Consider the following 24,418-nt stretch of genomic DNA (forward strand, 5'->3'; position numbering starts at 1 on the left):
ATTCTCTTAACATAAGACTTTCCCATTCACACTATCCTCCTTACCACCATCAACATAAACACTCTATAAAATACAAATGTATCCAAGTCAATCCTCTGCTTTTCAGAAACTTCTCTACAGAATCCCACCAAGATTATTATACATCTAAAACTAATACAATGTTATATGTCAACTATATCTCAATAAAACTGGAAAAAATTAAAAGAACCCCAATAATTTCCAGTAGGAATCATGGGACGCACTGTTTATGAGTTTAAGTGGTAGCTTTACCATTTACTATATACAAAGTTAAGAAAATGACTTATTCTTTCTGTTTCCTTACTTCTTTAGTAAAATGGCACTAAAAAGAACACATAGGATTGTTGTGAAAATTTTAAAAAAATGACGTAAATGCCCCCATTAGAAAGGTAGAGACTGTCAAAAGCAAAATCCAACCACATGCTACCTACAAATACTGCATTTCAACTATGAAGACGCAGTTTAGTCCTCGCTTCAGCAGCACATATACTAAAATTGGAACAATACAGAGAAGATTAAAGATTAGCATGGCCCCTGCAAGGATGACATAGTTTAAAAGCAATGGGATAGAAAAAAAAATGTGCCATGCTAACATATCAAAGAAAAGTCAGAATGGCCATATTAATATCAAAGTAGATTTCAGAGTAAAGATTAATACCAAGGATAACAAAGTTTATTTCATGATAAATGATAAATTAATCAAGAAGACATAACAATTTTAAACATTTAGTCAACTAGTAACACAGCTTTAAAATATATGAAGCAAAAACTAATAGAACTGCAAAGAGAAGTTGAAAATGCACAATTTACATCAGAAATTCAATGCCTTCTCCTCTTAATAAGTGATATTACAATTAACAAGTACATTTGTCCTCTATTTCTCACAAAACATTCACCAAGAAATAAAATATTCTGGACCATAAAACAAGTCTCAATAAATTCAAAGGATTCAAGTGATGCAAAGTATGTTCTCGGACCACAATGGAATTAAGTTATAAACTAATAACAGAAAAATCTCTGGAAAATTTCCAAACATTTGGAAACTAAATAACACATTTCTAAATAAAGGGTAAAAGATTAAATCAAAAGGGAAATTAAAAGGTATTTTAAACTGAACAAAAATGAAAACACCACATCTTGGAAAGTAACACTAAAACAGTACTAACAGGAAATTTCTAGCACCAAATACCTATTCTAGAAAAGACATAAGGTCTCAAATAAGTTAGCTTTAGCTTTCATCTTATGAAACTAGAAAAAGAAGAGCAAATCAAATCTGAAGTTAACAGGAAAAAAAAAGTAATAAAGATAAAAGCAAACATTAACGAAATATAAAATAAACTCTATAAAACCAAGAGCTGGTTCACTGCAGAGGTCAACAAAATTGGTAAACCTATAAACAGACTAATCTTGGAAAAAAAAAAAAAAAAAGACATAAATTACCAGTATCAGGAAATGAGAGAAGTGATATCACCCCAGATTCTTAAAATAATAAAAAGATAAAAAGGGAGTATTTTTAACAATTTCATGCCAATAAACTTAACAACTTAAATTCTGTGAAAGACACAATTATTAAGCTTATTCAAGAAGAAATAAGTAACCTGAATAGCACTATATATGTTAAAGAAACTGAATCTGCAGTTTAAAATCTTTCCACAAACAACAACAACAACAACAAAAACCTCCAGGTCCAGATAGTTTTAATGATAAATTATACTAAGTATTTAAGAAAGAAATAATAACAATTCCCACAAACTCTTCCCAAAAATTGAAGGAGGAACACTCCTCAACTTATTCTATGAAGCCAGGATTACTTGAATACTAAAGTCAGAGTAAGATACTATTAAGAAAAACAGTATAAACCAAAACTACAGACCAATATCTCTCATAAAGATAAATGTAAAAATCCTTCAGAAAATATTAACAAGGAATGCAGACAGGTGCAGCTTCTCTGGAAACAGGTTCTTCAAAAGGTTAAAAGTAGAACTACCCTATGATCCAGCAATTGCACTACTAGGTAATAACCCAAAGAATTAAAAAAATACTAATTCAAAGAGATACATGTACCCTAATGTTTACAGCAGCATTATACATACAATAGCTAAATTATGGAAACAACTCAAGTTTCCATCGACTGATGAATGGATAAAGAAGATGTGGCATGAAGGGAAGACCCAAAAGGTGAGCTACAGATCTCTCAACAGAAACTTGGCAAGCCAGAAGGGAGTGGCATGATATATTCAACATGCTGAATGGGAGAAATCTGCAGCCAAGAATACTCTATCCAGCAAGGCTATCATTCAGAATAGGAAAGATGAAGATTTCCCAGACAAACAAAAACTAAAAGAGTTTATGACCACTAAACCAGCCCTGCAAGAAATGTTAAAGGGAATTCTCTAAGTGGAAAGGAAAAACCAAAAGTGACAAAGACAAGAAAGGAACAGAGAAAATCTCCAGAAACAAAGACAAAACAAGTAATAAAATGGTACTAAATACATATCTATCAATAATTCTTCTGAGGTAAATGGACTAAATGTTCCAATCATAAGACACAGGGAGTCAGAATGAATAAGAAAACAAGACCCATTTATATGCTATACACAAGAGACTCATTTTAGACCTAAATACACCTGTGGACTGAAAGTGAGGGGATGGAGAAACACTTATCATGCAAATGGACTTGACTATATCATAATAAAGGGGATTACCCAACAAGAAGATTTAGTAATTTTAAATATTTATATATCCAACATGGAACCACCTAAATATATAAAACAATAACAAACATGAAGAAACTCATTGATAATAAAACAATAATAGTAGAGGACATTAACACCCAACTTACATCAACGAGAACATCCCATCCTAAAGCAGTAGGATACACATTATTTTCTTTTCTTGTTTTTCTTCAAGTAAGCTCCATGCCCATCATGGGGCCCAACAGTGGGCTTCAACTCAAGACCCTGAAATCAAGACCTGAGCTGAGATAAAGAGCAGACACTTAACCGACTGAACCACACAGGAGCTTCCAAATACACATTCTTTTCAAGTGCACATAGGATATTCTCCAGAATAGATCACATAATTGATCACAAATCAGGCCTCAACAAGTACAAAAAGAATGAGATCATACCATGCATATTTTCTGACCAAAATACTATGAGGTCAAACACAAGAAAAACCGGCAAGAGTACAAAGTCATTCTTCTAAATAATGAATGGGTCAACCAGGAAATCAAAAAAGAAATTAAAAATACATGGAAACAAATGAAAATGAAAACACAATGTCCCAAAACCTTTGGGATTGAGCAAAAGTAGTCACAAGAGGGAAGTATATAGCAATACAGTCCTACTTCACGAAGCAAGAAAAATCTAACATAAATAACCTAAGCTTACACCTAAAGGAGCTAGAAAAAGAAAAACAAATGAAGCTTAAATCCAGCAGAAGAAGGGAAATAACAAAGTTTAGAGCAAAAATTAAATGATATAGAAACTAACAGATCAATGAAACCAGGAGCTGTTTCTTTGAAAAATTAATAGAATTGATAAATCTCTAGCCTGACTTCTCAAAAAGAGAAAGAACACAAATAAATAAAATCACAAATGTGAGAAGAAAAAGCACAACCAATGTCACAGAAATACAGTTATAAGAGAATATTATAGAAACTATATGCCAACAAGTTGGACAACCTGGAAAAAAAGGATATATTCCTACAAACATATAAACTACCAAAACAGAAACAGGAAGAAATAGAAAACTTGAACAGACTGATACCCAGCAAAGAAACTGAATCAGTAATCAAAAATCTCCCAACAAACAAAAGTCCAGGGCCAAATGGCTTCACAGGGGAATTCTACCAAACATTTAAAGAACAGTTAATACCTATTCTCAAACTATTCCAAAGAAAAAGAAATGAAAGGAAAACTTCCAAATTCATTCTATGAGGCCAGCATTACCCTGACACCAAAACCAGACAAAGACTCCACGAAAAAAGAACTACAGGCCAATATCCCTGATGAACACTGATGCAAAATTCTCAATAAAATACTATCAAATTGTGTTTTGTCCAACAGTACCTTAAAAGAATCCTTCACCATGATCAAGTGAGATTTATTCCCATTTGCAAGTGTGGTTCAATATCCATAAACCAAGCAATGTGATACACCATATTAATTAAAGGATAAGAACCGGGGCGCTTGGGTGGCTCAGTCAGTTAAGCGTCAGACTTCAGCTCAGGTCATGATCTCACAGTTTGTGAGTCTGAGCCCCTCATTGGGCTCTGTGCTGACAGCTCAGAGTCTGGAGCTTGGTTTGGATTCTGTGTCTCCCTGTCTGCCCCTCCCCCATTCTCACTCTGTCTCTGTCTCTCTCTAAAAATAAACAAACATAATAACAAACAAACAAATAAATAAATGGATAAGAACCATATGATCCTCTCAAGAGATGCAGAAAAAGCATTTTATAAAGTACAATATCCATTCATGATAAAAAAAAACCTCAACAAAGTAAGGTTAGAGAGAACATACCGAGAACATACCTCAACATAATAAAGACCACAGTTAATATCATACTTAATGGGGTAAAACTGAGCTTTTCCTCTACTTTCAGGAACAAGTCAGAGATGTCCATTCTCACCATTGTTATTTAACATAGTAGTAGAAGTCCTAGCCTCAGCAATCAGACAACACAAAGAAATAAAATGTATCCAAATCAGCAAAGAAGTCAAACTTTCAGTATTTCCAGATGACATGATACTCTACATAAAAAAATCCAAAAGACCCCCCCCCACCCCAGAACTTGCTAGAACTGATACACAAATTCAGTAAAATTACGGAATACAAAATCAACATACAGAAATCTGTTGCATTTCTATACACCAAAATGAAGCAGCAGAAGGAGAAATCAAGGAATCAATCCCATTTACAATTGCACCAAAAAACAAAAACTTAACCAAAGAGGTAAAAGATCTGGACTCTGAAAACTATAAAACAATGATGAAAGAAACTGAAGATTACACAAAGAGATGGAAAAACATTCCATGCTCATGCACTGGAAGAGTAAATATTGTTAAAATACCTGTACTACCCCAAGCAATCTACACATTTAATGTAATCCTTATCAAAATAACCACAGCATTTTTCACAGACTTACAACAAATAATCCTAAAATTTGTATGGAACCACAAAAGACCCCAAATAGCCAAAGCCACCTTGGGGGAAAAAAAAAAAAAACAAAACAACAAAGCTGGAGGCATCACAATTCCAGACTTAATGCTACATTACAAAGCTGCAGTGATCAAGACAGTACGGTACTAGCACAAATATAGACACAAAGATCAATAGAACAGAATAGAAAACCCAGAAATGAACCCACAATGGTATGACCAATCTTCAACAAAGCAGGAAATAATATCCAATGGAAAAAAGTCTCTTCAACAAACGGTGCTGGTGAAACTGGACAGTAACATGCAAAAGAATCAAACTGGATCATGTTCTTATATCATACAAAAAAAAATAAATTCAAAATGGATGAAAGACTTAAATATGAGACAGGAAACCATTAAAATCCGAGAGAAGAATACAGGCAATAACCTCTTTGATATTGGCTGTAGCAAGTTCTCACTAGATAGGTCTCCTGAAGCAAGGGAAACAAGAGCAAAAATCAACTATTGGGACTTCACCAAAATTAAAAGCTTCTGCACAGCAAAGGAAACAAAACAAAACTAAAAGGCAACCTATGGAATGGAAGAAAATATTTGCAAATGACCTGATAAAGAACTAATATCCAAAATCTATAAATAACTTATAAAACTCAACACCGAAAAACAAATAATCCAGTTTAAAAATGGGCAAAAGATGGGCACCTGGGTGGCTCAGTCAGTTTAGCGTCTGACTTTGGCTCAGGTCATGACCTCGCCATTTGTGAGTTCAAGTCCTGTGTCTGGCTCTATGCTGACAGCTCAGAGCCTGGAGCCTGCTTCGGATTCTGTGTCTCCCTCTCTTTCTGTCCTTCCCCTGCTCATGCTCGCTCTCTCTGTCTGTCTGTCTCTCTCTCTCTCTCTCAAAAGTAAATAAACATTAAAAAAAATTTTTTTTAATGGGCAAAAGACATAGACATTTTTCCAAAGAAGACATACAGATATGAAGTGAAATATCACTTCACACCAGTTAGAACAGCTAAGATTAACAACACAGGAAACAACAGGTATTGGATGTGGAGAGGATGTGGAGAAAGGGGAATCCTCTCACACTGTTGGTGGGAATGCAAACTAGTGCAGCCACTCTGGAAAACAGTATGGAGGTCCCTCAATTAAAAAAAGAACTACCCTACAATCTAGCAATTGAACTATTAGGTATTTACCCAAATGACACAAAAATACTGATTCGCAGGGGCATATGCACCCCAATGTTTGCAGCAGCATTATCAACAATAGCCAAATTATGGAAAGAGCCTACGTCCATCAACTGATGAATGGATAAAGAAGATGTGGTATATATATAATGGAATATCAGTCATCAAACAGAATGAAATCTTGTCATTTGCAACAATGTGGATGGCGCTAGGATGTATTATGCTAAGTGAAATAAATCAGTCAGAAAAAGACAAATACCATATGATTTCACTCATATGTGGAATTTAAGAAACAAAACAGAGGAACATAGGGGAAAGAAAAAGCGAGGCAAATCATAAAAGACAGTTTTAACCATAGAGAATAAACTGAGGGTTGCTGGAGGGGAGATGGACAGGAGGATGGGCTAAATGGGCGATAGATATTTAGAAAGACACTTGTTGATGGGGCCCCTCGGTGGGTCAGTCGGTTGAGCGTCCAACTTCAGCTCAGGTAATGATCTCGATATTCGTGGGTTCGAGACCCATATCAGGTTCTGTGCTGACAGCTCAGAGCCTGGAGCCTGCTCCAGATTCTGTGTCTCCCTCTCTATCTGCCCATCCTCCCCTCCCCGCTCATGCTCTGTCTCCCTCTCTCTATAAATATTTTTTTTAAAAGAATTTATAATAAAATAAATAAATAAAGAGAAAGACACTTGTTAAGGTGCCTGGGTGGCTCAGTCATTTGAGTGTCCTATTTTGACTCAGGTCATTATCTCACGGTTCATGAGTTTGAGCCCCACATCAGGCTTGCTGCTGTCTGCGCAGAGTCTGCTTCAGATCCTCTGTCCCCTCTCTCTGCCCCTCTCCCACTCATTCTCTCTCTCCTGTGTCTCTCTCTCCCTCTCTCAAAAATAAACATTAAAATTTTTTTAATATTTTAATAAAAAAATCTTTAAAATGTTTTTAATTTTAATTAAAAAAGAAAAAAAAGAAGGGCACTTATGATAAGCATTGAATGTTATATGTAAGTAATGAACCACTAAATTCTACTCCTGAAACTAATATTACACTATATGTTAACTAACTAGAGTTTAAATTAAAACTTGAAACAGAAAAAAAAAAAAAAAAAAAAAAACAAACAGAACTACCCTACAATCTAGCAATTGCACCATTAGGTGCAATCTCTACCCAAAGGATACAAAATACTTATTCAAAAGGATACATGTACCCAATGTTCATAGCAGCATTATCAACAATAGCCAAAGTATGGAAAGAGCTGAAATGTCCACTGAGTGGTGAATAAAGAAGATGACAGATAGATAAAGATATTGATACAGATACAGATACATAGATGTAGATATAGATATAGACATAGATTTAGATTTAGATGATATAGATATAGATGTAGATATAGATGTAGATACACACACATATACATACATACATACAATAGAGTCTTATTCAGCCATAAAAAGGAATGAAATCTTGCCACTTGCAAAGACCCGGATGGAGCTACAGAGTATTATGCTAAGCAAAATAAGTCAGAGAAAGACAAATATCACATGATTTCACTCATGTGGAATTTAAGAAACTAGACAAATGAATAAAGGTGGGGGGAAGAAAAGAAAAAGTGAGGTAAAGCAAGAAACAGACTCTTAACTATAGAGAACTGATGGTTACCAAAAGGGAGGTGGGTAGGGGGATGGGTAAAATAGGCGATGGGGAGTAAGTAGTGCACTTGTTGTGATGAGTAGGTGTTGTATGGAAGTGTAGAATCACTACACTGTACACCTGAAACTAATATTATACTGTATTTTAACTAACTGGAATTTAAATAAAAACTTAAAAATATACATATATATTAACAAATGGAATCCATCAATATAGAAATGAGATTATAACTAAGTATTTTAATACATTATAACTAGGTGTTTTATCCCAGGAATTCAAGGGTAGATTCTACATCTGAGAATCAATCAATGTAATTCACAACATTGAGATTAAAAACAGAAAAACCATATATTACCATCTCAATCAATGCAGAAGAACCAACATGACAAAAATCAACATCTATTCATGTTAAAAACTCTCAGTAAATATTAAGTAGAAAAGAATTCTTCAATCTGATACAAAGCATCTACAAAAAAAAAAAAAAAAGGTACACCTAATATCATAATTAATGGGGGGAAACTGCAATATTGCCCATAAGATCAAGAAGTTAGAGATACCTGCTCTAACCACTTCTATTCAACATTGCACTATAAATTCTAACCAATCCAATCAGGCAAGAGAAATCAATAAAAGACATTAAGATTGGAAAGTAGGATTTAAAGTTGTCTTTATTCAAAATGACATGTGGAACCACCAATAAAATCTTTTAAAAAAATTTTTTTAAGGCTACTAGAACTGATAAGTGAGGTTAGCAAGATTTCAGAGTATAGTACATCAATCATACACAAAAACTGGTGTCTTTTTATATGGTACCAAAATCAGTAAGAACAATTAGAAATTGAAATTTTAAAAGATGTGGTTTACATATACAATGGAATACTACTTGGCAATGATAAAGAATGAAATCTTGCCATTTGCAACAATGTGGATGGAACTGGAGGGTATCATGCTGAATGAAATAAGTCAGTCAGAGAAGGACACATATCATAAGTTTTCACTCATATGTGGAATTTGAGAAACTTTACAGAAGACCATGGGGGAAGGGAAGGGGAAAAAAATAGTTTCAAACAGACAGGGAGGCAAACCTTAAAAGACTCTTAAATACAGAGAAACAAACTGAGGGTTGATGGGGGGAGGTGGGGGAGGGGGGAAATGGGTGATGAGCATTGAGGAGGGCACTTGTTGGGATGAGCACTGGATGTTGTATGTAGGCGATGAATTATGGGAATCTACTCCTGAAACCAAGAGCACACTATATACACTGTATGTTAGCTAACTTGACAATAAATTATATTTTAAAAAAATCAAATCAAATCAATCAAATGTCAACATCAAAAGAAAAAAAGAAATTGAAATTTTAGGGGCACCTGGGTGGCTCAGTCAGTTAAGCATCTGACTTCGTCTTAGGTCATGATCTCATGGTTCATGAGTTCGAGCCCCGCATTGGGCTCTGTGCTGACAGCTCAGAGCCTGGAGCCTGCTTTGGATTCTGTGTCTCCCTCTCTCTCTCTGCCCCACCCCTGCTTGCGCTCTGTCTCTGTCTGTCTCTCAAAAATGATTAAAAAAAAAAATTTAAAGAAATTGAAATTTTTAAAATAGCATCAAAAATATGAAATATTTAAGCATAAACCTAAAGACATAAAATACCTGTCTACTGAGAACTACAAATATTGTTGAAAGAAATTAAATAATGTCTAGATAAATGAGAGATACTTTGTTCACAGGTTGGAAGACTCAATTTTTCTACCATGTTAATTTGCCCCAAACTGAGCTACAGATTCACAGCAGTTCTATTCACAATCCCAGCAGGGTGTTTCATAGAACAGACAAGCTGACTTTAAATTTATATAAAAATGCAAAGAAACAATTCTGAAAAAGAAGAACCAAATTAGAGGGATAATACTACCAGATTTCAAGAATTAGAAAACCACAGCAAACAAAACACAGCATTTGCATAAAGATGAGAAAACAAATCAACAGAATAGAACAGACTCCAGAAATAAACATATATACGGACAGCTGATTTTTGACAAAAGTGCAAAAGTGATGCAGTGAAGAAAGGGTAATCTCGTCAACAACTGGACAGTGCATCTACAAAGAAATAAATAAGCCTTCTTCCATATCTCACATGGCATACAAAAAGCAACACAAAACGGCAATTAGATCTAAATGTAAGACCTAAATGTCAAACCTAAAGTGATAAAATATCTAGGAAAAAATGTTGTGAAAATCTTATGATCTTTGATGAGCCAAAGATTTCTTGGACATGAGGCCAAAAGCACAATCTATACAGAGAACAAATGAAGAAATTGGGATTCATCAAAATTAACAACTACTGCTCTTCAAAAGATACTGTTAAAAAAAAGAAAAGATAAACCACAGAGTAGGAGGAAATATTTGCCAAACATATATCTAATACAGGACTTGTATCCACAATATCCAAAAAGAAACATCATCAGAGAAGACACCAGAGTAGGAAGCTCCAATAAAGGCAAAGTGCCTGTCACATAGCAAACACTCAATAGATATTTTACCAATGATTTTTTTAATCATATATACTACTAACAAGCAATGACATAATTATCTGAGTACTCCCATCATCAACATAGTTGCCAAGAATTTATAAATCATCCTTCCATTACACCACACTAGAACAGATATCATAATTTCTAAAATTACAGATAAGACAACTGAAACTCTAAATTACTTTCTCAAGGCTACATTAGCTGGATAATGTAGGGCAAAAATCAAGCCTGACAAATCTAGCTAAGATTTAAAAAAAAAAAAAAAAAAAAAAAAAAAAAAAAAAAAAAGGACTATCTGGCTTCAAGACCACTGGATGATACGGTCTCCCTCAATAATAAAGCTACTCCAAAGTAAACCTCCTTGAAGTGCCGCTCCTGGAGCTTTCTCAACACTTAACTCATGCATACCAACAACTTCTCAAAATAGGGAAATAAAGGAAAAGAAGAAAATACCATTCTGTGTTCTTTCTGGCTCTTTTCTTTATACTCACATTATAATAGCCTTCTTTAGAGATATGAAAAATCCAAACAACAATCCATAAAAAAAATGAAGAACTGTATTTAGTTACCTAGGATATACAGCAATATCACAGTAACTCACACTAACATAAGGTATACTAAATTACTTCTGAATTAAACTTGAAAGTGAGCAGAGAAACAAAAGAGGGCAAGGAAAACATTGTAATTTTTTATTTAATAGTCATAGGTTAAAAGTTGCCATAAGCTGGGGCGCCTGGGTGGCTCTGTCGGTTGGGCGTCCGATTTCGGCTCAGGTCATGATCTCACGGTCCGTGAGTTCGAGCCCCGCGTCGGGCTCTGTGCTGACTGCTCAGAGCCTGGAGCCTGTTTCGGATTCTGTGTCTCCCTCTCTCTCTGACCCTCCCCCGTTCACACTCTCTCTCTGTCTCAAAAATAAATAAAAACGTTAAAAAAAAAAAAAATTAAAAAAAAAAAAAAGTTGCCATAAGCTGCTTAGATTCTATAAGACTCAGTGTGGGAAAGAGGAAAGCATGTAAACATAAGACAGATCACTATTTCCGATCAAGAAGTATGTATGAAAAGATAATTCCACACTACCTTGAAGACATTTATGTTTCTCAACTCTGGGTGCACATGTGAGTCATCTTGAGTGCTTAAAAAAAAAAAAATCTTGATGTCTGGGCCTCATCCAAGACTAATCAAATTAGAATTTCTGAGGTTAAGACTCAGGCATAAGTATTTTTTAAAGCTTCCTTGTGATTTCAATGAACAACCAAGGTTGAGAACCACTACTGTAGGTGTGTGTGTATATAACATAAAAACATATATGCATGCATACACAAATATGTATATTGTCATATAACTGGTTAATGTCCCAAGAAAACAAATGAGTTAGAGCTATGTTTAAATTTTTGATGCCAGAGATAATCATTTAGTTCATTAAAATACATTACATGTCTCAAAACTACTGATAGACATACATCAATGAAAGTGACTTTGCTTTCCACAAGAGGGATCCAGACCCAGCAAATTAATTCTAACACTAATAATGAAAATTAGACTCATAAATGTTATATTTCCTTTAGGAATCTGCTAATTATTTTAGTACTTTCTCTTTTAAAAAAAAAATGAGCTACAGCTAAATAGGGTGGTCTATGACCAAAGCACCCTGAGCAATAACACAGGTTGGCAAAAGAATCCCCAAATCTTCTTAGAACCCAAGAGAGTCCTGGGACTGTCTAGAAACCAGAAGGTGGATCACAACAAACCTGGTCCTTTAGAGAGGGAAATTGATGACATTGAAGAAAGGGAGGGGAGGGAAGGAGAGGGAAAGCTAGAGGAATAGCCTTGAATAGGTGAGAGGAGTTGGGATCTAGCACAGAAATAGAGGGGCTGGCCGCCCTACAGGTAGTCCATCCACAGTGCAGAAGGAAAGGCAGAGTTTGGATTTAGGCCGGGATTTTGCCAAGCAAGTGCTAACCAAGGGAAGCAAAACTGCTGAGGGTCTATACAAGGTATATGGAATTTAAGCTGGTTAAGAACTAGGTGAGGACTGAGGGAAGTGAGAAAGAGTAAAAGAGTGGTAGAAATCAATGGATTTGTGGTGTGGAAGAACTACTGAAGTCAAATAGAGGGAATGAACTAGAAAGTTAGGAGGTGTAAGAGAGAGATGAATGCTTGAGATTAAAATTTTGGAGGGCCTTGCAATTATTGGTAATGATAATGTCAATAATATGATCACAGGAATGAGTGGCTGAAGGAGAATGGAAGCAAGATAATAAGAAAAGCCCAAGAAACTGAAATGTCAGCATGTTGGAACAATAATCTTTGTAGACAGTGAAATCAACAAAAATTAATACATGATGAGTCAGAGTAAAAGTGAGGCATGAGAAACATAATGGAACCACCCAGAGGTGAGCAAAATGACAACCATGTGAGGACGCGGAGGTTAGTCTATTCACATGAAATTCAAAGCTGAAGAGCTATCTCAAGGAAGAATTCCTGGAATTAGAAATGAGGAGCTATGAAGACAGACACCAGAGGAACCACAAAATACAAAAGAATAAAGTATTTATTAACACTAAAGAAGCTCAGTCTAGTACAAGACTAATGATCAACATACATCATTACATACAGCACAACAATGTCTACACCTGTGTAAGGCAGGTCCTCCTGAAAGCCCAGGGCAGGGATCAGAGAAGTTTCACGGAAGTTTAGAAGATGTGGTATGTGACCTAAGTGTTCAAAAATGAATAAGAACAAAAGGCCCTCAAGGAAGGGAGGCGCTACAAGATAGGCAAAGGAGAGAGATATGAAAAAAACATGAAACATTCTAAGAAATGCAAACAGTTCAATGTGATTAAGGGCAGAAAGAGTATGAAATGAATATGAATTAATGCGTCTAAAAGAGAGTCAGGATAAATGACTTAAGGCCACAACTTTTTTCTCTACACAAATGATATGAATCATAAATCATATCATATTCATAAATCATTAGTTTATGAATAAATTAAACTGTTGACAAGAAATCTTCATAAAAGCTTCTAACAGGGAACTGAATTAATGGATTTGAGTTTCATCTTCTATTCCTTACTTTGAAGGAGGTGCTAGAAAACAAATAATAAATAGCCAGCTGCTTTATACAGATTAACCAACTTTTACAGAATCAATTACTTCAACATACAAAAATTTATGAAAATTATCGTAACCTTCAAATCCATGATTCAAAATGTATCAAAGAAATCTGTGTACAACTGAGATTTTTTAAAACATATGAATAGAGTTCAAACATAAATGCATTGATTATAAACTTCTTTGTAACATGTATACATACAAACATATATGCATGAAGTTATATATATAAATATAAGCTGCTTTTCCACTTAAGAGAACAATATTATACATGAATGTATAAACAATAATAACTGGTATATACAACTTTTATAAATGATATAACTTAGAATTCCATATCACATTGGGAAAGATGTCTCACTAGGTAACTGTTGCTAGATTTCCTCTGTCTCCATTTTTACTTTAGCAGTTATAATTTCATGGAAAGAATACTGCACTTGGGAGCCAAAGAACACATTTTCAAGTGCTGGCACTGGCACTTATGAACTACTATTAAGCAAGCCAATTAACTTTTCTCTGCCTAATTTACAAAACAGAAATCAAAAATTCACATTTCATGATTCATTAAGATTTTTGTGAAGTACTGTATCTGAAAGAGCTTTGTAAACCATAATGAGCTATAAAATTGTTTAGTTACAGACTTCTAAACATTGGTAAAATAGGACTAAGAGCCTTCAGGTAACCTGCTGCCCCTCCCCCGCAAAATGAAGCACAATTAAAACCTGAGATGACAAATCTGATAGACTTTGATAAGCATGTCTCACCACCTCTCTTCATAACCTTACCTTCGAATGAGCAGGCCCTCTTTCTTTCAGAAGTTTATACTGGGGTTGGACTCTATTGAAACGGGCTAACTCATTTACCAGACACATTGGAGTTTTCTCTTTGGGGTTTGCCATTTTATCTTGGAGAGAAGCTGTAAATAAAAAGGCTGTAAAGTTTTTGTGAAGAATGACTTTACAAAATGGATGAAAAGCTAGTTTTGACTTTTTTCGATTGAAGTTAGATTGTAAATTTGGATTAAATTATTTTCATGAATTTTATATAAAAAAATCAAATCATCTAAAGTCTTCCATTACATGCAACAGAAATATGTACCACATTTTAAACAGTAAATTAAGGTAACTTTCTCCCTAAGTACCTAAGTTGCCCTCTCTATATTTTTTGATAACAACATGCTTAAAGATTTTTAAATTATATTATAATAATTTTTAGTTTATAACTTCCCTTTCCTCTCAAAAAAATTTTATAATAAACACAATTCTCCCAATTCTTATTACCATAAAACTAAATTCTTTCTACCTTCTTAAATCATTTTTTCCAGTTTATTTCTTCGGAAATCTCTACACCCAACATGGGGTTCAAACTCATGACCCCAAGATCAAGAGCTGCATGCTCTACCAACAGCCAGCCAGGTGCCCCAACCTTTTTTATCTTTTGGTCTGATTTTTTTTCCTTCTAATTTTGAGGCAGCATATTAACTGTAAGAGCTCTAGACTTGGGAATCAAGTCTAAGTACTAGCTCTTCCAACTATTATTTTTTAGCAACTTCCTTTTCTTTTTTTTTTCCTAACAAAATTTTAAAAGAAGCAAAAAAGGATAATTTAACCAATGTCCATGTGCCTACCACCTAGAACTGAAATTAGTTGTTCCATGACTGTTTTAATTTTATTAAAAGAAAAGTATTATATTCCAGTTAAGCTCCCTTTATCCTTTGCAGAAACCACTACTATATGAATTTAGAATATATCCCTCTGGGAGGCGCCTGGGTGTCTCTGTCAGTTAAGCATCCGACTTCGGCTCAGGTCATGATCTCGCAGTTTTTGAGTTCCAGCCGAGCATCGGGCTCTGTGCTGACAGCTCAGAGCCTGGAGCCTGCTTCAGATTCTGTCTCCTTCTCTCTCTCAAAATTAAGTAAACATTAAAAAAAAAATTTAGAATATATCCCTCTGGGATATTTTAAAATACGTTTATATATGCATGCATGTATGTCCACGAAAAAACATATAGTCTTGATATACATGTATACATATACACATGGTTTTGTAGTCACATTAATAGTAATATTAACATAATTTAACATAATAGTAATAACATAATATTAACATAATTTTAATAACTTACTTTCTTCAATCTTCAATTATGTTTTTGATATTATCACTTATATAAATCATTGCATTACTTTTAACTGCTGTATAATTTCCATCACAGGGAGCCTAGGCGGCTCAGTCAGCTAAGCCTCCAACTTCGGCTCAGATTATGATCTCCTGATTCGTGGGTTCAAGCCCCACATCAGGCTCTGTGCTGACAGCTCAGAGCTTGGAACCTGCTTCGGATTCTGTGTCTCCCTCTCTCTGCCCCTCCCCCACTCACATTCTGTTTCTCAAAAATATATAAATGTTAAAAATAAAAAAATACTTAAAAACTAATAATAATAATTTCTATCACAATATCATATCGGTTTTTTAATCCCTTCCCCTACTAATAGACATTTAGGTTGCTTCAATTCTTTACTCTTACAAGTAAAAACATGTTGCCAAATGGCACGCAGAGTGACTATACCATGTTACCTTCCCCTAGCAGTATGAGAATTACCACTTCCCCTCAAACTTGAATGGTCAGGCATTTTAATTTTTGATAATCTGATATTTGACATTTTTTGTTATCCCATTATTTTAATTTGCATTCCCATTTTCCTAGTGAAGATAATCATCTTTTCATATTATTGATCATTTGGGCCTCCTTTTTTGGGAATTGCTTCCACCTTTTTTTTAATTGATTGTTTTATATATTATATTCACCAATCTTTGCTTTCTATGTCTTATTTAAGAAATCCTTCCCTAACCTGTAAGGTCTTAATGATTCTTACTTAATTAAACTAAGCCTTCTACGCTTCACCTGCAAAATAAGGGTAATAAATCTATCCTACTTAACCCCCAGATTATCTTGACATTAAGATTTTTAAATGTATAGTAATCTAAATACTACAGCTTCAAATTATTTTCCTAATACTATATTAAATTATTTTATCCTATGTTATTCCTTCATCTCATTTACAGACACATTAACTGCTTTTTAGTTTTCTTTCATCCCCTACAAATCAGTACTAAGCAACACTTTAAAATCTAAGCATAAAACACGCAAGTGGATTACTTTCTGCCCAACAAAACTGTAGCCACCATGTGTGGAGCATACATTAAATGAATGGAAATAGCTGGTTTTAGGAACTTTATCTATAAACTTTCTGTGGCAAGTTTAATGGACAAAACAGTATTCTCTTAACTTTTTAATACTCTTTATAGGACCAAAAATGTAGTACAATAATTTGATCACAATCATTACAGTTAAGAAATTATTTGATTAAAAAACTACATAAATACCTAGCAAGGCACAAGTAAAAGAGAACCTAAGCCAACCACCTGTAGGACCAATACAGCTGGCAGCTGATTCTACAATTAAACCACACCCTACGTGGCCTGCAAAACAAAAAAGCAAAAAACAAAAACAAAATAAAAAAACAGTAATTATTACTTTTTGGAACAGCACAAAAAAGACAAGAGTAAGTCAAGAGAGGTTTGAGGAAATCTGCATCTTACTTATTCCACCGTGAATTTTATAAATTGTACCAGAAAGTCAGTCACTATATAAAATACAAAGTGACCTGGACCACAACTAATTTCAGTCCTTACATACCATGGCATTAAATAACTCAAGTACAATAGGTAACACAGATAACTGAATATCAAAAAGCAAAAGAAAAATGACAATTTGTTAAAAATGAGAAATACTAAAGTCTGATAAAAATCAGCCAATTTTCCATAACAGTTTAATAGCATTTATACTACTATACAATTTTCATAACTCAACAATGCTACACATTCACCTTCTACAATGCAAAAATTATTAGCAGCACAGCAAGCATAATGTTACAATTTTATAGTGAAAAATTTTAATAGCATAGGCTTTTAATATATTAAAATGTGATTAAAATGGTAAGTATAGGGGCACCTGGGTGGCTCAGTCAGTTAAGTATCTGACTCTTGACTTCTGCTCAGGTCATGATCTCGCACTTTGTGAAACAGAGGCCTCACATAGGACGCTGCGCTGCCAGCTTGGTATTCTCTCTCTCGCTCCCTCTCTGCCTTTCCCCTGCTTGCACACTCTCTCACTCTCAAAATAAATAAACATTTTTAAAAAATGGTAAGTTTATAGCTCTGTATACTTGTTTGGTTAGAAAACCTGATCTAAATCCTTTAAGAAAAGTACCAACTAATAACATGGTGTTAAACTTACATTCCATTAACTTTGATTCTCTGCTTCATAAAAAGAACATGCATCCAGTAAAACATTTTAATGTATAACTGAGGTTTTGGTGTGAAAGGTATGCAAATGCACAAAGGATCTCACTTAGGTAAAGCTTTATAACTAAAATTCAAAGGTTTAAACTTATTAAATTTACAACTAATTAGTCCTAGTTGTAACTGTTTACTTTACAAAGTGGTTAGAACTTTATTTTGAATAGATATTCCTCTATCTAATCACAAATCTTATTAACTACTTGACAGAGTAGAGCAATAATTAAAAGACCAAAATTTTAATAAAGCATTTATCAAACTACAAAACAAATTGGTCTATTAAAGTTGAGATCCACAAATTAGCTTTCTATCTAACTTTTTAGAAAAGTCAACATTGCAAAAAGTGAGAAATACATACACTGTTGCACAGGTATACATTTTCAAGAGACCTAAGAATGTCCTCCCTGAAGATATTTTGAAATAGGCTTCAAGTCAGTCAGGTGGCTGGAACAGAAGTCTACTTAGAAGTAAATAAAATTAATGATAATGGGCATTGAGGAGGGCATTTATTGGGATGAGCACTGGGTGTTGTATGTAAGCCAATTTGACAATAAATTAGATTTTTAAAAACTTTTTAAATTAAAAAATAAAATATTTACCTCATATGCAAAAAAATAATTAAATTACATTAATGATAATGGATTTCACAATCTAAGTCTTGACCATTTTGAGAGAGCAACTGCCCTATGATGGTTAGGATCCTGTTTGGACATCTCTGCCACTTACTGATAGCTATATGACTTTGAGAAAGTACCGAAAACTCACTTTCCTAGACAGCAAAACAGAAAGAATAGTTGTTTTTATACTACTATATAATAGTATGAGTTGAATGAGATGATGCAAGACACACAATGACAAGAATCTATTATTATTCTGATTAAAAACAATTTGTTAAAACATCATCAAATTATGAAAACATTGATACAGTTTTTATAAACCCTTTTTCACAGCCTTCCAAACTAAAATATTCTAGCTTAAAATGTTCTAGGGGCACCTGGGTGGCTCAGACAGTTAAGAGTCCAACTCTTGGTTTTGGCTCAGGTCATGAATTTCACAGCTCGTGGGATCAAGCCCTGCATCAGGCTCTGCACCCACAGAGTCTGCTTGGGATTGTCTCTCCCTCTCTCTCTGCCTCTTCCTTGTTCTCTCTCTCTCTCTCAAAAAATAAACTTAAATCTGTTAGGATACACTGATTTTATTCATACAAATAGACTTAACATTCTGTAAGAAACATGTTATTTGTTATGTTTTCCATTGACTTATAACATCAGAAGTTTGTTTCCTCTGAAAAATTCCCAGCTGTGATATAAAAAAACATTTTTGTCATATTTGTTTTGGAATATTCTATTTTTGTTGATATGAAATTTGTTTACATGTAATTCTCCATAACTTTGGTAAGTAACACTGGTAAATAGATATTTAACAGTACCAGCACAGGCAACAAAAAGTAGATATACTCTATTCTTTTTGAGATATACCCTACTTTTTATATCTTTATAAAATGTCCTCTCTGGGACTTAAATCTTCACACTATATGAAAATAATGTAGCTCAGACTTTTCAATCAACAAGCAAAAATCCCTGTCCCAAAAGAGCTCAGAAGGGTACAAGAAACAGACACATATAATAAACAAATACAATACTACAATGTAAGTGCTACAATAAGGCTGTTACAGGGACTTCTTAGGTGGAGGAGGGATTGAAAGGCAGGTTTTAAGAGGTGGTGATTATATTAAAGAAAGTGGGAATTCACCAAGCTAGCAAGGGGAGAAGAGAGAAAGACAATCCAAGCCTGTCTAAGCACACATGCAGGAGAAAGCACAGAAAACATCACATTCCATCAAATACAAGTAGATCATTAGCAGAAAATAGAATGCATAGAAGGAAAGCACAGAAAAAACTGACCAGAATCCATCAAAACACCAAAAGTTTCCTAAGCCAGAACTCACAATAGCAACATTTTTAAAGTAGTTAAATTGCAGCCAGAGCTGTTGCTAATAAAGTCTTGGTCTACCTCACCTGCCAAGGCAAGTCTCTCCACAGAAGAATCCGTTTCCATCCCTGGTCCCAGAAATGACTTGGACACAGTGTCTATGTCTCTTTGCTGGCTTCCCTTCCCCTATGCCCTGCTATTGGAAGTGACTCATCCTAATTCCCAAGTAAATAAAGGGGGGGAAAAAAAAACACAGAGTCAAAAAAGCAAAGATATTTACCTTCTACAGGTTCTTGCCTTCTAGGAGAAACAGAATTACTTATCCATATTTATAACTAAAACAAACCTTATAACTTCGAATTAGACTATAACCTAAGGTTGTCCAAGCAAAATCACTATCCAAGAATCAAACTCCTCTGATATAATTGCCTATTAGGGAAAAATTTAAGTTCCTACCTCATATAAACACAAAAATAAATTCCCTAAGTATTAAAATGCAAATATAAAAATAGGGCAAAAGCACAAGAAACTTTGGCTAAATACTTGTCATAATCCTGTAAGGCAGAAGGCTTTTCTAGATAAGAAGAGAAACCTAGAAGCCACAGTGGGATAAACTGACAGATTTAACAACATAAAAATATAAAACTTCCATAGAGCAAAACGTACCATAAATGACGCTAAAAATGTCTACAAACTGGAGAAATACTTGCAACATGTAAAGAAAAATTGTTTAACAAGTATAAAATACAAAGAAGATATGAATCGATTTTTTAATCCAATAGGAATAGGGACAAAGGTATGCACAATCAACCCACAATATAATTTGAGTGAACACATCTATTCAAAAAACTAACGTCTAAACAAATGAAAAATCGAATTCCAGTGAAATGTAACTTACCATATTAAACTGATATATATGAAAAAATGATCATGTAAGTATTGGCCAGGATGTGGGAAAATGGATGCAAACTCTACTGATGCAAATATAACTTAGTACAAACCTTCTAGTGAGCAATCTGACAACACTGTTTATAGTTTCATTTGCATCTATCTTTAAAACAGCAATTCTACAGACTCACATAAAATATACACAGTGACAATCTGTATAGCAAGACTGTATTACCAAGAATTATAAACAAGCTAAATATTTACCTATCAATAAGTAATTAAATAAACTACAATGGGATGTGCAACCTTGCAAAGATGAGGTACAGAGCTTATGCACTGACATGGGAAACATTACAAGAGGTCGAAAGAAAAACAGATACAACAGCCTACTGTCCAGTCTTATTTTTATTTTTTTACATCAAACATGTGCCTGTGTATTAAGGGAGAAATGGAACTGGCAGGGAACAGAGGGACTCTTCACTTTCTACTTTCAAGTATCCCACTGTTCTACCTTTTTTACACTAAACATACAGATTAAGCTTTGTATTAAAAAAGTTATTTTACAAAGTCATACCAAAAGTAGGGAATGATTTATAGTGTAAAAGTCTTAGACTCTAATTGCTGTTGTCCGTTCTAGTCTTTACAGGGCCACCACGGTTCTGTAAACAAGAAGATGTTCAAGAACCTAACTTAAAGCAGGCCGTGTCATGTCTACAATCCCTAACTTTTACAAAGGAAGCCACCTTGGGATTTAAACACAGCTAAAATATGGTAGCCTTACCAACATTTGATATGGTCAGCCTTCATAACTTTAGTCATTCTAATAGCTGTGTAATGGTATCTCACTGTGGTTTTAATTTGCATTTCCCTACTGACTACTGATGTTGATCATCTTTTCATCTTTGACACATTCTCTGTATTTATCCCATAGTGAAGTGTCCACCTGAATATTTTACCCATTTTTTTTTAAATTTTTTTTAATGTTTATTTATTTTTGAGACAGAGAGAGACACAGCATGAGCAGGGAAGGGGCAGAGAGAGAGGGAGACACAGAATGTGAAGCAGGCTCCAGGCTCTGAGCTGTCAGCACAGAGCCCAACGCGGGGCTCGAACTCACGAACTGTGAGATCATGACCTGAGCCGAAGTCAGACGCTTAACCGACTGAGCCACCCAGGCGCCCCTATAGTATTTCTTGAAATTAGGTAGTATTGTCCCCCAACACTGTTCTTTTTCACATTTATTTTGGCTATTCTAAATTCTCATATTTACATATGAATTTTATTTTAGGCAAACATGCCTGCAAAAATTAGAGAAGTCCCTTGAATCTATAGATTAATTTGGTGAAAATCAACATTTTAACAAAGTTGAGTTTTCCAACTCATGTACAAGATACACAACTAATTCTCATTACTGGAATAATAATATCTAATGATAATTATGTTCTAGAATGTCACCATGAACAGTGAATTATCAAATACTAAACCACTGCTGCTAGGGGAAAGACAGGTTCCTACATACCTCTGGTCATGACATTGTTCTCAATCAATACATAACCTAGTTTTATGTGTGTTTCTGGTTGAAGACCCCCTATCTAGTATATATCGTTGATTCATTAACACTAAACTCAGAGCTGACAGCACTGTAACCTTTGCCTGAACAAAGCTTATCTAAATACATGTATCTTCTCCATAAGGTACATTACAACTTTCTTATGCTTAGGAAGACTACAAAGCACTTCCATGCTTAGGAGCCATTTTAAACAGCTAAATCACCAACAAAAAAACCCACAAAAATGCTAAAAATGTGGCACTAAATAAACCAAGGACACCTGCTTAATGCATGACAGCTAGAACAAGAAAACAGAATGTCACCTTGTTCATCCTGAATTCAGACTGCGCATATCAGGCAACTCAAATTTTGTGCCACTCTGCAAAGCACTCCAAGTATTGACTTGGGGATTAGAAATAAATTGCAGCAAATAGGTCAACTCAAAACACAGAATCTGTGGAGCGCCTGGGTGGCTCAGTCGGTTAAGCGTCCAACTTCGGCTCAGGTCATGATCTCATGGTTCCCTGGTTCGAGCCCCACATTGAGCTCTGTGCTGACAGCTCAGAGCCTGGAGCCTGCTTCAGATTCTGTGTCCCTCTTTCTGCCCCTCACCCACTCACACTGTGTCTCACTGTCTCTCAAAAATAAACATTAAAAAGAAAATACAGGGGCGCCTGGGTGGCTCAGTCGGTTGAGCGACCGACTTCGGCTCAGGTCATGATCTCATGGTTTGTGAGTTCAAGCCCCACGTCGGGCTCTGTGCTGACAGCTCGGAGCCTGGAGCCTGCTTCTGATTCTGTGTGTGTCTCTCTCTCTCCTCTCCCCAGCTCACGTTCTGTCTCTGTCTCAGAAATAAATATTTAAAAAAAATTTTTTTAAATAAAAAATAAAAAGAAAATACAAAATCTGTGAATAAGGAACAACTGTATCTCTCAATTTATTTCAGTATCCTTTGCTTTCTCTCAACAGTATTTTGTAGTTCTCAATTTTCTTTAACATATTTTGTCAGATTAATCAGTAAGTATTTCATATTTTTGTATTGTTGTAAATGGTATTTTTTACTTGAACTTCTGATTGTTCCTTGCTACTTTATAGAAACACAACTGATTTTTGTATATTAATCTTGTATCCTTAAACTCATTCAACTGGTGCTAATAGTATTGTGAGATTTTTACATATACAGTCAGGCCATCTGTGAATAAGGATAGTTTTATTCCTTCCTTTCTCATGTGAATAACATTTTTTTTCTTCCCTGATTGCACTAGCTAGAACCTCAGGGCAATATTCAATAAGATGGTAAAAGTAAACATCTCTCTCTTGTTCCTTATATCATAAAGAAAGTATTTAACCTTTCACCGATAAGTACAATGTCAGCAAATTAGGTTTGTCATGAATGTCCATTATCAGATTGAGGAATCCCACTTCTATTCTTAGTTTTGTAAAGGTTTTTTTTTTTTTTTTCAATCAGGAAGGTTACTGGATTAGTCAAGTGATTTTTCCACACCATGATTTTTACTTGTTAGTTTGTAAATATGGTGAATTATATGGGTTTTTTTGAATGTTAAACCAACCTTGCATTCCTGGGATAAACCCCAAGTGGTCATGACATATTAACCTTTTAATACACAGTTGAATTTGATTTGCTGAAATTTGGCTTAAATGTTTTGCATCTATGCTTGCAAGTAGTATTATTCTAAAGTTCTCTTATAATGTCTTTGGTTCTGGTTCCCCAGCAATGCTGGCATCATAGGCTTTGGAAAATATTCCCTCCACTTCAAATATTTTAGAAAAGATGATATAGAAATGATAGTATTTCTTCCTATAGTGTTTTGTGCAATTCACCAATGAAACTAGTTGGACCTGGAGTTTTCTTTGTGGGCAGACTTTTAACTACAATTTCAATTTCTTTAAATCATAGGGAGCTATTCAGATTATCTACTATTTTCTTCTGCTTCCTTTGAGATTAAATTACTCTTCTTTTTTCTAGTTTTTTAAGATAGAAGCTGAAGTCATTTGAGATTTGCCTTCTTTTCTAATACAGA

General features: G+C 34.6%; 1 protein-coding gene and 1 pseudogene across 8 annotated transcripts in view; one reads left to right on the forward strand and one right to left on the reverse strand.

Moving 5' to 3' along the window:
- STAU2 (staufen double-stranded RNA binding protein 2) overlaps window positions 1-24,418 on the reverse strand; it is a 306,837-nt gene that overhangs the window by 256,353 nt on the left and 26,066 nt on the right. For 4 of the 8 annotated variants that reach the window (XM_042923874.1, XM_042923875.1, XM_042923877.1 and 1 more), the window contains 2 exons: window positions 20,026-20,154; window positions 14,438-14,568 (listed from right to left, as the gene is read on the reverse strand). The exons of 3 other annotated variants lie outside the window; for them this stretch is intronic. In XM_042923874.1, coding sequence (XP_042779808.1) covers window positions 14,438-14,568; window positions 20,026-20,065 — 171 coding nt within the window. In that variant the 5' untranslated portion in view covers window positions 20,066-20,154. The remainder of the gene's footprint in view (window positions 1-14,437; window positions 14,569-20,025; window positions 20,155-24,418) is intronic. One more of the 8 variants, XM_042923876.1, reaches the window with a different exon arrangement.
- Window positions 484-596, forward strand: LOC122211356 (annotated as a pseudogene).

Source organism: Panthera leo, chromosome F2 (genome assembly GCF_018350215.1).
Source record: "Panthera leo isolate Ple1 chromosome F2, P.leo_Ple1_pat1.1, whole genome shotgun sequence".
Lineage (NCBI taxonomy): Eukaryota > Metazoa > Chordata > Mammalia > Carnivora > Felidae > Panthera > Panthera leo.